At 38.1% G+C, this 15,514-nt stretch overlaps 1 protein-coding gene across 1 annotated transcript in view; it reads left to right on the top strand.

The window, feature by feature from the left end:
• Window positions 1-12,807, top strand: part of LOC308223271 (dipeptidyl peptidase 4-like) — a gene marked incomplete at both ends in the record, with an annotated part of 41,711 nt that extends 28,904 nt beyond the window's left edge. The window contains 7 exons of the mRNA XM_080622026.1: window positions 1,228-1,422; window positions 2,346-2,400; window positions 4,413-4,512; window positions 6,182-6,246; window positions 11,482-11,554; window positions 11,805-11,878; window positions 12,709-12,807. Coding sequence (XP_080478152.1) covers window positions 1,228-1,422; window positions 2,346-2,400; window positions 4,413-4,512; window positions 6,182-6,246; window positions 11,482-11,554; window positions 11,805-11,878; window positions 12,709-12,807 — 661 coding nt within the window. The remainder of the gene's footprint in view (window positions 1-1,227; window positions 1,423-2,345; window positions 2,401-4,412; window positions 4,513-6,181; window positions 6,247-11,481; window positions 11,555-11,804; window positions 11,879-12,708) is intronic.
• Window positions 12,808-15,514: the final 2,707 nt, after the last annotated feature.

Here is a 15,514-nt window from a genome sequence, read left to right as displayed (position 1 = left end):
GCCAGCATGTTAGTATTAGCTTTCCTCCTCCTCTGCTCTTACGATTCCTTAGGAAAAATACTAAATGAAATTTTGTTCCAGGATGAAACCCTGGATAATCTGTGTATCCCAAAGCTAAACTAGTGAGTTTGACATTACATTTTCTCTATGATATTTGACTGCCAACTGTTGTTGGCAAATTGCATCTTGTGGTCAGGATTGCATTTGTTGAGTTCTTTCATAAATTCAAGACCATTAGCACATGCTGTTTGGTCCATTCTTCCTTAGCACTTCTGTTCATGATGGCATGTTTTCTTCTAAATGGAAATTACTGAAATTTAGTTATGCATTAAAATAGTTATGTTAATATTTTCCTTTTTTTATGAAAGGCTGAATCCACAAAAACACTCCTGTTAATTGTTAGATACATCTTTATACAATGTGATTTGGTAGCACTGTAATACTTCTGATATGCCTGTTGAACATCTTAATGAGGAGTCAGTGCTCCTTGCTTCTTAGGAATTACTTTGTTTTTCATTCTTTTTTTATTGACTTACCTGGGCCTTTGTCAGGATCACCTCAGCTTCATGGTGATCAGAAATGAATCAGAAATCACTTCAGAAGTGTCAGGATGCATAGTGTATAAAAACAAAGCTTGATACAGAGAATTCCCAGTTTTTTCTTTGCTTTTAATACTGAGAAAAATACTTTTTTTCTTTCTTTTCCTCAGCCTGCATAAGAAAGTTTAGACTGTAGAGAACACTGATGAGCACTAAAAATGCAGAAAAAGGTCTCTTTCATTTTCCCAAATGAAGGCTATTTGTTGATTTCAGACTTTAACCAAATAAATGATGTGTAACTGGAACAGAAATAGTTGAAGAGCATTGCTTTGAAGCTCAGGTGACTAGATATGCCAACACAAAAAAAGAATTTTATTTGGATTTCTGACAACCTGCTTAAAATCAAAATAATGGAAGTTTCTTATTGAAGCAGAAGGCAATAACACAAAATCCAGTCTGCTTTCTTGATTAACAGTTGACATTTTAAAAAAGGGTATTGCTTTTAGTGTCCAGACAAAGCAGCAGTACGGAGTCAGTGAGTGATACTTTTCTTGTTTGCTCAGTTTAATTTGTCAGATAATAATCTTCATTACAGGCTGAAAATTGTCAGCAATAATTGTATTTCAAATGCTTGATATGAGAATACATGGAGAATTAATGCCGGAGTTCTGTGGCACTTTTTTCCCAGGTATGCAGGACCCTGTAGTCAGAAAGTGGATTATGTCTTCCGGATCAGCTGGGCTACTTACCTTGCAAGCACTGAGCAGATCATTGTGGCCAGCTTTGATGGCAGAGGAAGTGGATACCAAGGGGATGAAATTATGCATGCAATAAACCGAAGGCTGGGAACATACGAAGTGGAAGATCAGATAGCAGCAGCGAGGTGAGCTACAGTGAAATGGTCAACATCTGCTCCTTCTTTTCTGTGCTTATTGGGGGGGGGGGGAAGGTGAAGGTTTTGAATGGTCATCTTTAAATCACTGTCAAAAGCTTAACTAAACTCTGCATTAATTCTTTATGCTGAAGTGTGTCATTTGTGGGCAAATCATTGTTTTACACTTAAAAAGAGAGAAGACTTAATGCTGTAATACAAATTTATTATATCTCTGATTTTATAGATAAGATACCTGTCACATCAGTAAAAGAGCATGCTACCAAGGAACTTAGAGCTGGAAGTTTTACTCCAAGCTTTTTACAGGTTTCTGTTGTGAAGGAGTTATTTGAGCTACTCAGCCTTTGCATCATAGTTCGTGTTCATCACTTGGTTTATGCTTGTAGAACCTCACTAACTGAACGATGTCAGTATGAAAATCTCAGAATCACAAAGAAGTCATCTTACAGGGTTTGCTTTTGGGGATTATAAAATGTTAAGGGGTCTATAAACAAATAGCATTACAGAATCTTTTTTTATTTTAAACCCTGGCTGGATCTACAGGTGTTGGCCTGTCCCTTACAGCTGCAATTTGAGTGTTGCTCCTCTTTTTAAAAAAATAATAATAAAAACAAAAAAAAAGGCAAGGCAGGTGGTGCAGCCTAACCTAATACAATACAAATGTCAATGAGTGTAGTTTGAGGGCTTCTACATAGTGTCCAGGGGTTTACTTTCACAAGCACGGATGTTTTTCTGACTTTTTAAAGATACACATGCCTGAATCATTTTATGTTTTCTTATGCAGTCACTCTGATGAAGTAGAAAATTACTATTTCTACAATAGGAAGAGGCAGACATGATGGAAAACAGGCATGTCTGTATAATGGCAGATACCTGCAATCTGTTAAGCATTTAATTATTCTGTTTGGTTTTAGAAAATTTTCTGAAATGAGCTTTGTTGATAAGGACAGAATAGCTATTTGGGGTTGGGTAAGTACTCCAGTAAGTTTGGTACTTTTTTTTTTTTTACCTAATTGTAACAGCTATTTGTTGTGGTGATGTGTGTGCAAGGGTGCTGGAGCGGTGAAGTGTAAGGCATCTCTGGGGTCATGGCACAGTACAGTACATGAACTGTATACATTGTCCCTTTGCAAGTATTAAGGAGCCTTTGAAACAGAAATTAGGATTACTAGAGGGGTTAAAAACAAAGGCATACTGCCAAGTTCGTGCGTGCAAGATGAACCAATATTTTTTAAAAGTGACCCAAGTATATATTCATCAGTGTCACTCTGGATTAGTTGAATGATTCTATTTTTTTCTTTTTAAGAAGGTGTAAATTTACATGTGAAGCAGCTGCTTGCCATGGTTGTCGTTTTTACTAGCAGCCTGAAAACATCCAAATCTGCTATGTTGTTGTGCTTGGCTATATTTTGTTTCAGCACTATATTCAAGCAGAGGCCAGATTTCTCTGACTTGATGCATCTTTAAAACTTGTCACAGTAGAGGGGAGTGTAACAGAGTGTACATACCCCTCAGCTGCAAGGCTAAGTGCATATGCAATGTTACTGACATCTATTTTATTCAAATTCTGAACATTTCTGTCCCGGGTTGCTGTTTCAATGGTTTTTCTGGTAATGGGGAATATTCTTGCATGTTCTGTTTAAGCATACTATGCTTAAGTAAATGCGGATCTTGCATTATATTGCTAGCTGGAATTTGGTCACTGCTGGTGACAAGCACCAGTGAATAAATTGCTTGACACCAGGATGATGATGATACTTTTACTAGCTTTTTTTGTTGGGGTCAACATGTCTGTGCTATATGAAGTCAAGTGTAGTAGTATTAACTTCAGTGGGAGGGAAAATCTTTCTGCAGAAATGGAGGACTAAATGCATTACCATCTTACTCCCTGTGAGCCTTGGGATGAATAGTGGAAGAGCAATCCTCTTTTGAGCTATGTTGGAGTTCTGCATCCTGGATACTGAACCTGTTAGCAAACAGTTTATCTCTTGAGTTTTCAGTTTGTCAGACTGTCATTAGGTATATCAGTTTTGTTTGCCATAATATCAATATCTTAGCAATAATATCTTTACTGTGGCTAGGTTAAGTAACATATGTATACGTGGGTTTAATTACTATGAAGGTGCACTTACTTTGCTTATCTCCTTGGGAGGACTTCAGTGTGAAATTGGAGCAAACATTTAAGGGCTTTGAACAGTTCCATTTGCCTGTCATCTGATTTCAAGACAGGAGTGAGATCCAAAAATTGCTCTTCTTTTTGATGTGGGTGGGCACATTTTCCTAAATAACCCCTTCAGACTATATACTAAGGGCAGTCATTTGGGCAGTCAGTGACATTGTTTAGGTATCTTGCTGTCTGGATGCTCAAGTGTGTCAGATATTTACTCATCTGTGTATCAAGCTAGCCTATGAGTGATTTTTCTGCGCATAGCAAGAAGTGTGTTGGTGCACAGTTCCTCCCACAGACTCTGCAGAAGATCGTTCACTCCCTAGTCACAGTCTTGCTCTCAACGCTTTGGAGGAGAGTTAGCAAGTGAGCTGCCATAGGCCTGCTCTGAGGGAGTTGTAAATTTTCAGCCGCCCTAGTGCAACTACTCATTGGGCATGTTGTGGGCCTGAGCTCTGCTTCCACCCACTCCCCCAGCACAGAGAGGGACACAGCAGTTCAGCAGTGTCTTGTTTCCTGTTTTTCGCTGCTACCTACGGTGCTACCAAACACTGTCATCCTTAGCTGAGTCACAGTTCAGCAGCGTTTGCACCCTTTTTCCCCAGCAAGTTCTCATTCATCAGCGCCACAGCTGCCGTGCACTGTTTGATGCCTTTTTCCCCAACTGAGCAGGTTGGGTGAGATCTGACCCAAATTCAGAATGGAGTTCATTAATATGAAAAACACTAAGCCTATAAATGTCTGATGAACTGTTTAGCAGATGGGCCCCATCCTTTTCTTTCCTACTAAAATAACAGCAATGTTTTCTTCTCAGTCTTATGGGGGATATGTGACCTCCATGGTGCTTGGCTCTGGAAGCGGCGTGTTCAAGTGTGGAATAGCGGTTGCCCCTGTGTCAAGTTGGCAGTATTATGGTATGTGATGGCTTCCTTGTTACAAGGATTCCCATATGTCTTGCAGTGCACATGCTGCAAAGTGTTGATTCATAGTGCAGAACTTTGATTAGCTAGTAGATGCCATGTAAATGCCACTCAGTGTGTTTTTATGAACTCAGGGGTACTGCATCTTGAAATTAAACTACCAATTCCCTAAATCTTATTTTCCATTTTTAAAAGTCAGATCCATAGTTCCAGGTAATCTCTTTAACCTCTAATGAAGCAAAAATTATTGTAATTTTGTAGGATTACTGTAATGTGTCTGTGTTTGCTTTCTGAAGCTGCCACATGTTCTGAGACCAGTATTGTCTGTCAGAAATCCATGGCTATTAGACATATTTTCTTCAAAATGCTACTTCACTTAGAAGAATGAACTGTGAGGCTTTATATCAAACTTGCATTATAACTTACTCAAAGTAACAGAATAGGATTTGAATTGCCTTTATGTGTGTTCCTTTTAGAGTATAAAATTTAGATTTTTATAAAATTAATCTCATGAATAGCTTGATTTGAGGAAAACCTGAACAAGTGGACAAGTCTGTGTGTGCTTCAAGCTTATAGTCTATAAGGCTGTAGTTGCCTGAGGCTATAAATACAGTTATAGGGACTCTCCTCCCAGATTAAAAGAATTATATACAGTTAAAAGTATAATACACGCTGGTACAATATGACCACATTTTTACATCTTTTCTGGTTTTGATTTGTCAAAAAGTGTTCAAAGAAAAGCTTTTCCTGGCAAACCTCTGCTAAACGAGGCATAATTTATCACTCTGCAGCTAGCACAGAGTGTGTATAATAGCATATGATGTGCTCTGGCTAATTCCACGGATCAAATCGTACTGCCAGGTATTAGCAGTAGTCCATTGAGGCTGTAAGGAAGATTTCATAATGTTTTGGTTTTAGACATGAGTATTACAGCATGGCAGGAATTTTGTGGTGGGTTGTTTTGTTTTTTTGGTTGCGTTTTTTTTATTTAATGAAGATCAGGATCTCTAAAATTCCACTTTTAGTTGACCAGATAAAGGAAAGGGTTATGGAGGCATGCATATTCAGCATCAAAAAAAAAAACCAGCCAGCGCAACAACACTGACACTGATGAAAAGTCAAATGGACATTAGACTATGACAACAGAGCATTGATTTTTATGGCTAAAAATAAAGCAGGAAATCTGCAAAAAAGGGAAATAGGAGACCATGCTGAAGAATCTGGAAAATTAGAGATACATAATATTTACTGTATATAACATAGAGCTAAGCTGATTCCTAATTTACTGCTACATTTTCGTTTCACAGATTTTTAGTAGAAACATTTAGATAAAATGTGTGTTTTGTCCAATGCTAGTCATTTACTGCAAGATTTTCAGTAATTTTGTTAGGATTACTGAAAGAATAACAATAAGGTAACACTGACACAAAGTACTTTATTAATATTCAGCATTCAGGTGTCCATGGCAACAAGAAGATTAAATATTCTGAATAATGATGGTTACCTACAAGCCTCATTGTGGAAAACCTGTTTGTATCTTTTTTCTTCCTTTTCTTTGTGTGCATTCTTACTTCTTGTATCAGTGGGTAGACTGGTAGACTGACTGAAAATCAAATAGCAGATTCTAGTTTTGATTTGTATTGTTTGTTTTGTTTTATTACAGATTCAATATACACGGAGCGATACATGGGTCTTCCTATAGCAAGTGATAACCTGAACAACTATAATGTAAGAAATACATCACTTTGTTTCTTTAAAGTGTTTTTTATATTCTAACCCACTCTGGTTTTCTTTATACAGTCTAGTTCCTTCCACATGGGAAGGAATAAGTTTCTTTCTTCTTTCCAGCTCTGTTGCATTGTGCTTTTAGAGGCTGTAGTCTCATGTGTTTGGATTTGCATGAGGTAGTTACTCCTTGCTGTATGGTGTGGGTTTTCTGTTGTTTGTTTGGTGTGTTAGGTTTTTTTGGTTTCTTTTACATTCAGCTCCATTTGGCTACTTTGCAGACTGTAAAACAAGCTGTAAAAACTGTTTTATTTTAATCACCAAGAAACAAATTTGTTTTAAAATTTAATATGCTCGTGGGCAAACTATGCTTTATCTTAAACAACATTTCCACCAAAACAAATGTACTCTGGTTCTTTTTGAAGTGTAACTTTTAAAAGATGGGTATGGTGTGAACTTTCTTGTTTGGGAATCTGTGAGCTTCTTTCAGGGAAAGCAAAATCTCCTAAATACTAGGAAAATTTGACAGATAGTCAAGTCTGTACTGCGATCATATCAAACAAATTGCAGACCAAGTTGGACCTGGAATTTTAGCCCCATCTCTATGAACACAGGGTGTCCAAGGTTTGGTCTAATGTTTGCCCAGAAGTGAGAGGATTTCCAGGTCTTCTAATGGAAGAAAAATACCTGCGGATTGTTTATCCTTGCTATGACATGATGAATTGTTTGACTTACTGTTCCTTGTGCCAGGTGCTTTTTGTTGCCTCGGGTTTTCTGAAGTACCTGGGTAATAGCTGGGCGTAGGGCAGGGCAGCCCAAGCTTTCTGTAAGGTTTTGTTAAATTTCAGATCTAGGTGGAAGTACAGTGGTTGTTGAAGTGTGACGGATCTGGGGGGTTCTTTGTGCCTTGGTCACTGGAATGTTTTACAGAGGTGTTCACTCATGGTGATGCTGGAACCAAAGGTGGGTGATGGAGGCAAAGAGGTGAGGCATTCTCAGTGTTTAGGTTGGTAAACAGGCTTAGAAAACAGTTTAGCACTTGTGTCCTGATGCTTTGAAAAAGCAATTGTCATGGGAAAGGAGGGGAAAGAGTGAGGGTTGTTGCATTGATTTCAAAGTATGGTAAAACATACAAATACGTGCAGATACGGACTGAAACATCTGTTTTGACATATCACTACAGCCATCTAGTTTTGTCAACTGCTATATCAGACACTCCAGTCAAAACTGAGGTCAATGTTAGTGACTGCTGGAAGACTTGGAGCTGCGTCTGTCTCTAACCAGCGAGCTACTCGGGCTCACCAGGGACTGACCAGCAGCCCACAGCCGCCTGCCTGCCTTTTCCCAAATTTGTTTCTTTAAGGCAGTGGGAAGAGTAGGAGGTCTGTGAGGTAGCAATGTAAATAGAAGTTACTGTCGTCGTGCAGAACGAACGTTAACGCTCTGGGTGCACAAAGTCATTCACCAGCTTCACAGCACAGATGGCAACAGAGGACTGTTTAATCCTTTCAAGCCAGGAGTCGGATTTTCTTGGCATAGTATCCATTGCTGGCAATGGCCACGTTGAAACTGCCAGTACCAAAGAGCTAAAGGTTTCAAATGTGTTACTCAGAGGACTAATTGGGAAGAATGGTGGCTGGATGGAGGAGGGGTAATTGCACAGATCAGATTGTCACACTTCACTGCTGCTTCTAGAGATAGGAAAATGCAACCGAAGTCCTCATTAATTGTTAGAAGCCCCAAATAACATATTACTTGGAATTTACTTTTCCATTTGAACCTGGAGGGATGGAGTAGCTCGAGCAATAAGTTTGTTGCTTTGCATGTAGCATCAGTGTGGGGTTGTGGGATTTTGTGGATGCTGAGGACCTTACTGCCTTCAGCCCAGCATGTTCCTGGCTTACAGCCCCTTTGTTCAATGTCCCAGTCCCAACAGCCAGCCTCCTGGCCTCCTGTCTCTGAGAGCTGGTTTCTGAACTGAATGTTTTTTAGCAAGTAAATGCAAAAACATGTACTGAAAGCTCTCCTAGCTGAAGCTGTTAGAGCATTTTTGAACTGTTAACTTTGTACTGTCAGGTTTATGCACTGCATCAGATATCCTCTGTCCTACTGCATAAGGCGTCTTGAAAAGTGAAGGGTTGCATAAACTCTCTAGGGTGTGTGCCCTAATTGAAAAGAAATGAGACTGTCTACAGACCTGCTTAAAGAAGACGCATGCTGCTAGGCGCCTTCCTAATGCACAGAGTATCATTAATCACTGAATATTTAGTCTGAAGAAACTAGTTGTGGTGAGAGGGGTACACCGTACCTTTGTATTACTGGGACACAGAGCTTCACATTTATTCAAGGAAGAGAATCTGACATGTTAAATGCTCTTTATCAAGAGACAAGTCTGAGGGATGACTCCCACTCCTTTAAGTAAGCTAATTAGGCATGATTGGTTGTGCCTTTTAGGGTAGTTGTGAACTATTAAAAATTAGAGATTTGTGAAAGAAAGGAATAAGCATGGGTGGAGCTCCGAATGCAATTGTGCAGGGATCCTAGGCTGAATGGAGCACAGGCTGTCTGCCTGGGAGGAAATGTCCCTGATGTAAAGACTAAAGACTAAGTCAGGGCAGAGCTCGGGAGGTCAGATGCAGTAGCCATGTAAAACATATCAAAGAGACTGTTCAACTTGTGAGAAGATTATTTTGCAGTTCACTCTGAATTTGATATGCTTCTGGCAAGTGTTTGAAACAGTCATAGATTTGGCAATCTTTTTCTAGCAGATTTGAAATGTTCAGTCCTTAAGAACTGCTGCATCATTAGGTTATGCAAAACAGGGTACAATTTTGTAAATATGCCATCTTGTACTGATTTGACATTTGTTCTATTATCTGAGAATATGCTAAAGGGAGAGAGACCTTCAGTTTCAGCCAAACCTTAACTTGTTTGTGGAGTGCTGATAAAATGTTGACTGCTGGGTGATCTTTAGAAGAGGGAGTTACACTCAGCAGGGCCGAATTCTTAGCACTTGTACACATTACCTTTTCAGAACCTTTGTCCCAGCAGTGTAATTATGGATGGGGTAAATTTTTGTTTGCTGTCCACTTCAGGTTTGTTTAGCTGATGGAGCTGTTGCTTTGTGCTGTAACTGTGCCTACCTTGAGATTGATCCCAGTCTTGCAACCTTTTCTTTTGGCAGTACTGTGTCTGTAAAGCGCACTTTATGGGAAGGGACTCTTACTGTTGAATATGGGTGCAGCAAGTGAGACATCACTTGTAAGTGACAAAAAAACTTAGAAGGTATCTCTTTTGTTCCTTCTTTCTGAAGTATTTAGCAAATAAATAGCTTTATTTTGTTTAAGGCTTGGAGAGAAAAAATAATGACATCCTTTCCCAAACTGCTTTTGGAAAGTTGAGTTCTCAGAAGCACAGCTCAAGTCAGGCTCCCGCTCACAGAAGGCTGGCTGTCCCTTTAACCAGCACTGATATTGCTGGAAGAAAGCTTGTAAAGGCAACCTATCAAGTTTCCCTCTGCATATGTAGAAAATGATTCACTCAAAGGATACCACTTAGTTTTTCCTGATTTCTTTTGTTTTGTTGTTGGAGTTTTTTGTTTGCTTGCTTGCTCGCTTGCTTGTTTATATCACTGGGCCATTACTTTCTGAATCATTCTTTTTGTTTGGCTGCTGTACCAATGCTCACTGAATCAAAGTCCTCTCTCCAAATTTTGGCACTCTCATAACTATCTGTTCTTACTCCATGATACCAAGTCATTGCAGTGGATGTCATCCTTCCAGTGTGTGTGGATTACCACCATATATTAGCTGGGATTTCTGGTGCTCTGCAGCCTTTTGCTATTAAAAGAGGGCAATTACAGTGTTAGGGATTGGAGGGTGCTGGTTTTTCCCCTCTATGTTGAACTTGTTTTTTAAATTTGGTTGAATTAAGGGAAATCAGTTCTTTATAGTGATGAGAGGATTATGGTAAGTTATTCTGTCATTTAATTAATATTTATGCTTGCTTTAAAGATTCATGAGTATACAAGAGACATAAAGAAATTAGAACACTTCTGTGTCTTGGTAATACAATGTTTTGGGGGTATTAAATGAAAATCCCTATGCAAGGATACAGCCTTAGTTCATGGTGCGGAAGAAATTAAAAAACAAACCACAACCAAACCAAAAGTCTTTTATTCTTAACTTTTATCCTTTTTTTTTTTTTTTTCCTTGCCATAGTAGCTTTTAAGCTGTTGTAATTAGAGAAAAGTCCACAGGGATTCAGTTATTTTCATCAGAGAACCCCTATAATGTTACTAATAGAAAGAAATCTAAATCAGTGTATTTTTGCCCCATTATACTGATTGCCTTGTCAAACCCCAAATACTGTCTCTTGTCCCTTGTCATCTTCCCATTCTCATGGCAGAGCATTATCCCATTCCCTTTCCTTTCCCAAGTTAAAGATTGTACTTGCAATCCTTACTTTCCTCATTCTTTAGTACCTAGTCACATTATGATCAGGTGGTTATTATGTTTTAGGGCGTATGTTGTTACTGTGTTTCAAGTTTCGTGATTAATCTAGTTGTTTGTTGTTGTTTTTTTTTAACACCGTATTGTCTTTCAGTTCCTAAAATGCAGCTTGACATCTATTTATAGATGTAATCTAGTGTCTCTTCCTGCAGGCATTTCTCTATCATATTTGGGGAGAGCATTGTTTTAAACTTCTTGACACCCATTTTTACTTGAGACTGGTGGAATATTAGCTCTGTTGACTTACCTACATGTGAACTAGTGTATGTTTTGGTGGGGAAGATAACACATGTAGGCTCTGCAATATTTCCTCCTTGCTATCATAGGGTGCACTGTTGCCATGGCAACATTCTTTAACTTGTCTGCAGTCGCACAGGAAACCTATGGCAAGTGGTGTGCTGCAGGCTAACAACATGTTAGCAATGCATTAAATGTGTATCTCACTCACAAAACTCTTCCCCTCTGGAATTGCCTGTTACTTTGCAGACATAACCCTTGGTAATAATGGCAGATCAGTGCAGAATGGTTTGAGTGAGAGCACAGTGCTGCTGGATATGTGAACATGCTACTTGGGGGTGTGGAGGGGGGAGCAGGGGTGGTTGTTTTTATGTGAAGGACCCCAGACTATGTCAACAGGAATCAAAGTCAGTTGGTAGCAAATCATCTTCTAATAAATAGCACCTTTTTTCTTCCCCCCTCCTTCTGCCCCCCTTTTCTGTAATTTCAGAGTTCAACAGTAATGGCCAGAGCTGAAAAATTCAAGGAAGTTGAGTATCTCCTTATTCATGGAACAGCAGATGGTGAGTTGCAGTTAATTAGACATTTTAGTATTACAGACAGGTTCGCAATTCTACTACTGACAAAACAAAAGCATGAAGGGGCAAGGCTGTTAAATTTACGTCAATAAAATAATACTGCTTTCTGCAACTAATTTGTGTTTCAGTCAGCAGTGCTGGGGAGTTTGCTGTGTTCGTTGCTTTGCTTTTCCCCTAGAGTAATACAGAAGCTATCTTTTGTTTACCTTTTTCCTCTTTCTCTTTCACTTTTCAGATAATGTTCACTTTCAGCAAGCAGCACAGATTTCCAAAGCTCTTGTTGATGCTGAAGTGGATTTTCAGGCAATGGTATGGTTGTTTTGTTTATAATCATAAAAATGGGTTTGTACTATGAGAATAACAGTAAAAGCTCCCTGTTGTAAGGTTTAAATTAACCGCTATCTTAAAGTTCACATACTCGTATTTCATTTTCAGTGACTGAAATTTTAACATAACCCACCCATGTATCTTCTGTACAAGAAAAAATGTAAAGCAACAAATTGTATTTGACCCAGCTTACCTAATCTTTCACCTTGTTATTTTTGTGCTCTCAGACAAACAGCCAAAACCAGTCTTTGCATATACCCAAAGTCCAATGGATAGTATATTAGAGATAGATAGCTGAAGTTAACCCTTCCTTATATCCTAAGTCCAAGATAACCTGTCCAGGTTATCTTCCTATCCAGAGGTAATGTTTGGTGTTTCTCTGTTGAACTTGTAGGACAAGTAGTTATTTGCTGCTTCTTATGCTGTACATGAAAACTCACAGACTAAGCTGCAAGCTCTTCCTTTCCTCCCTTCTCCCAGCTCATGGGAGCTCAGGGAGCTGGGTGCTGAAAAGGATGAAATACAGAAGGAAGTGCACCAGTGTGTGGTTGTCGTTCAGACAAATAACAGCACAGATCAGGTGCTGTGCTAAACTGTAGAGCTGCATCTACCCTCCATTTGGACAAGCCACATACTCATTTTGTACTTTTAGTATGAATAGATGGTGCATCCCACACGCAAAGCCGGGCTTGAAGTATCATGCCTCCATGCTGGGCTAACTTTAAATGGCTGCACATGTTTTTATGTCTATCTATCTTGTTTGATTTAGATGTAGCTAGAACTAACATTCTCTGTATTTTTCTTTCCCACAGTGGTACACCGACAAAGACCATGCCATCAGTGGTCAAGCACATAAGCATATTTATACCCACATGAGCCATTTCATAAAGCAATGTTTCTCACTGCCCTAGCACCGGCAAGTGATGGTACTTCCCTAGAATATTCTCTAGCTAATGTACACTGAGCCAGTATGAATTGAGATAAGGATTAGCTCTTGGGATACCTGTGTACACAATGAAATCCTAATCTTTCTAATGACTGATTGCTTTTGTCACGCAGCTACTGCATTTTTATTATGTTTAATCAGATCTTATCACCTGCTATTTCAGCGTAAAACAGAAAGAGTCTAGTTTCTATAGTAGGGTAATGAATGATGAAAATATCACAGAGGAGCCAACATAAGAGATCAGTTGAAGAACAAATATAATAATGTTTCCCACAAAAAATTAACCTTGTGATCATTTCTGTGAAAGTACTGATAAAATTTTAACTAGATTTTGCAGAAATTACCTAATGTTTGATCAATTATTATTTTAGAAATAGTATCAGGAATACTGCAATGTTAATATGCATTAATATGTTAATATTCTCTATGCAGAATAAAACACTTTGCAGAAAAATACTGACTTGTTTACTGCAGTTCCATAAGTAAATAATCTCTTGTACAATTGTAGAAGTCTTACAAAGGAAGGCATGTAAGCAGCTTTCACCAAAGTTTTTGAATGATACCTGTTCAGTGGCACTGGATTTCTTCGTTTCCTATCATAGTACTGTGAGTTTTGCTTACTTTATAGTCAAAAAGGCTGCTACTGTGGAAATCTGCACTGGTAAACTCTTATCTGGGAATTCTATGAGCCCACCATTGTTTCTCTATGGGACAGAAAATCGGGGGTTTTTTTTCAAGTTTCCCATTTACTGATGAAAGGATACATTCTTTGCACTCAAAACATAAAAAACATTACAATGAAAAGTAGCAGTCACTTCAAGAAAAGGCTGGACTTCCATGTAACTAACCAACTCTCATGTGAACGTGTTGCTTAGCAAACCTTCTTTTCTTTGTAGCCTACCAGTAAACATCTGCTTTATCTTTAGCATTCCAGGTAGACTTCTCCAGCTGAAGATTAGTTTTCTTAATTTCACATAGATTGAAAAGATACAGCCCACATGTACTACAAACTGTGCTGCTTTTAAATAAAAAAAGATACTAAGTTATGAATAGGGGGGGTAGTCTGTATCATTGAAAATGCTGCTCAAGAAATGAACTCCTAGAATTTTAAAAAAATCCCTGCTAATTTTGAGAGAATAACAGTGAAACTTCTGCTTTTGTTTAATAGTATCGTGTAATGGAGGGTGACATGATTATCTGACATTAAACTTCTTGTTCATGTAATCAGGTATGTATTGTGGGTTATTAGGGACACTAGGTTTGGATGTAAAAGTACACAGATAAATGTAAATGCACACAGATAAAGCACAAGGGAGGTGGGGAAAAATGTCGAGACAGTTCATGCAGCTTGTCCTTAAATGACAAAAAGAAGGGGTTCATAAACAAACCAAAACCTCCTTGGCTCACAAAATAAATAAGTTTTTTGGGGAAAACACAAAATTATAATGGGAATTATAATCTTGGGCTCGCAGTACTAGTCATTCTAAATGCAGACTGGCATCACTGTTAAAGCAAGCTCTAGAGGTACAATAAAGGCTGTCAGTTGTCTCCAAGAGGGTCTAGTAACCTCATCTCTGATTCTTTTAACTGAAGGGAAAGAAACATAGATCAGTATGAAGATAGATCACAGCAATGCAGACAGGCTATAAAAAAGATGATCATTATGAACTTCTGAATTGTTTGTGAAGCAAGGGGCAAATAGTGTAATATAGACCAAAAATAGTATTTCTGTAATCCAACAACTACATTAACTAGGCTGTCGTACTTAAAGAACTACACGTGTTCCCTTACTGTAACCTCTATCAACTAGGCACAGCAAGCCAGCACTGTTGGCTTTTTTTGTGTCTCAGTGAAATTCCACTGAGCAGGACTGTGCTCTACAGTGTCTATTCAAGTGTCAGGTAGACATTTAAAATACTGTACCATAATACATAGTTTTTCTGGGGTTTGCAGTGTGAAAATAAAATTGAAAATTCGTTAGGATAAATATTTATTTTCACATAACATGTCTTGTGAAAAACACAACAGTCTATTCACATGTACACATAAACTTTTGTAATAAATTACATCCAAGAAATTGAGTAATTTTGACCAGGAATATTAAATTAGAAGTAAATATAGCACTACATTTGCTTTATACTGTGTGTGATTTCAGAATGTTAAGATTAACATTGGAATAGCATTTAAATTCACACAAGAACAGAGTGCTTTAAAATAAAACCACTCTGAAATACTGAACAGAAATACAGACTGCCATTGAATACACTGATTTCTTAATATTCTAAGAGTTGGTCAAGTGAAACTAATACATTTTGATTGTATACGTTATCTGTAACAAAGTCAGCAACATATTAAAACACCACCAGGCTGCTCTCGGGACAAACCAGTATTGAACTTCTATACTAATCTTAAAACAATTGGAATCTTACAATTTATCAAGTACACAAAACAAAGCATTTTAGCTTAATGTATCAGGTTTTTTTTCCTAAATTTACAAATACAAACATAGAATTAAATGTAAATCCTTCTTTGTGTCCATTATATTTTTTTTCTTTTTCCTCCATAAAAATGGCTTTTAATGGGCTTTGATAATGCAAAGTCAAATTTAGAACAGCGACCCTATTAGTTTGCAGCAAAATGCAATTATCATTTATGGCTACAGTAGTAAAACA

Source organism: Psittacula echo, assembly GCF_963264785.1.
Source record: "Psittacula echo genome assembly, chromosome: 6".
Lineage (NCBI taxonomy): Eukaryota > Metazoa > Chordata > Aves > Psittaciformes > Psittacidae > Psittacula > Psittacula echo.
This window is presented reverse-complemented; position numbering and strand designations above follow the sequence as displayed.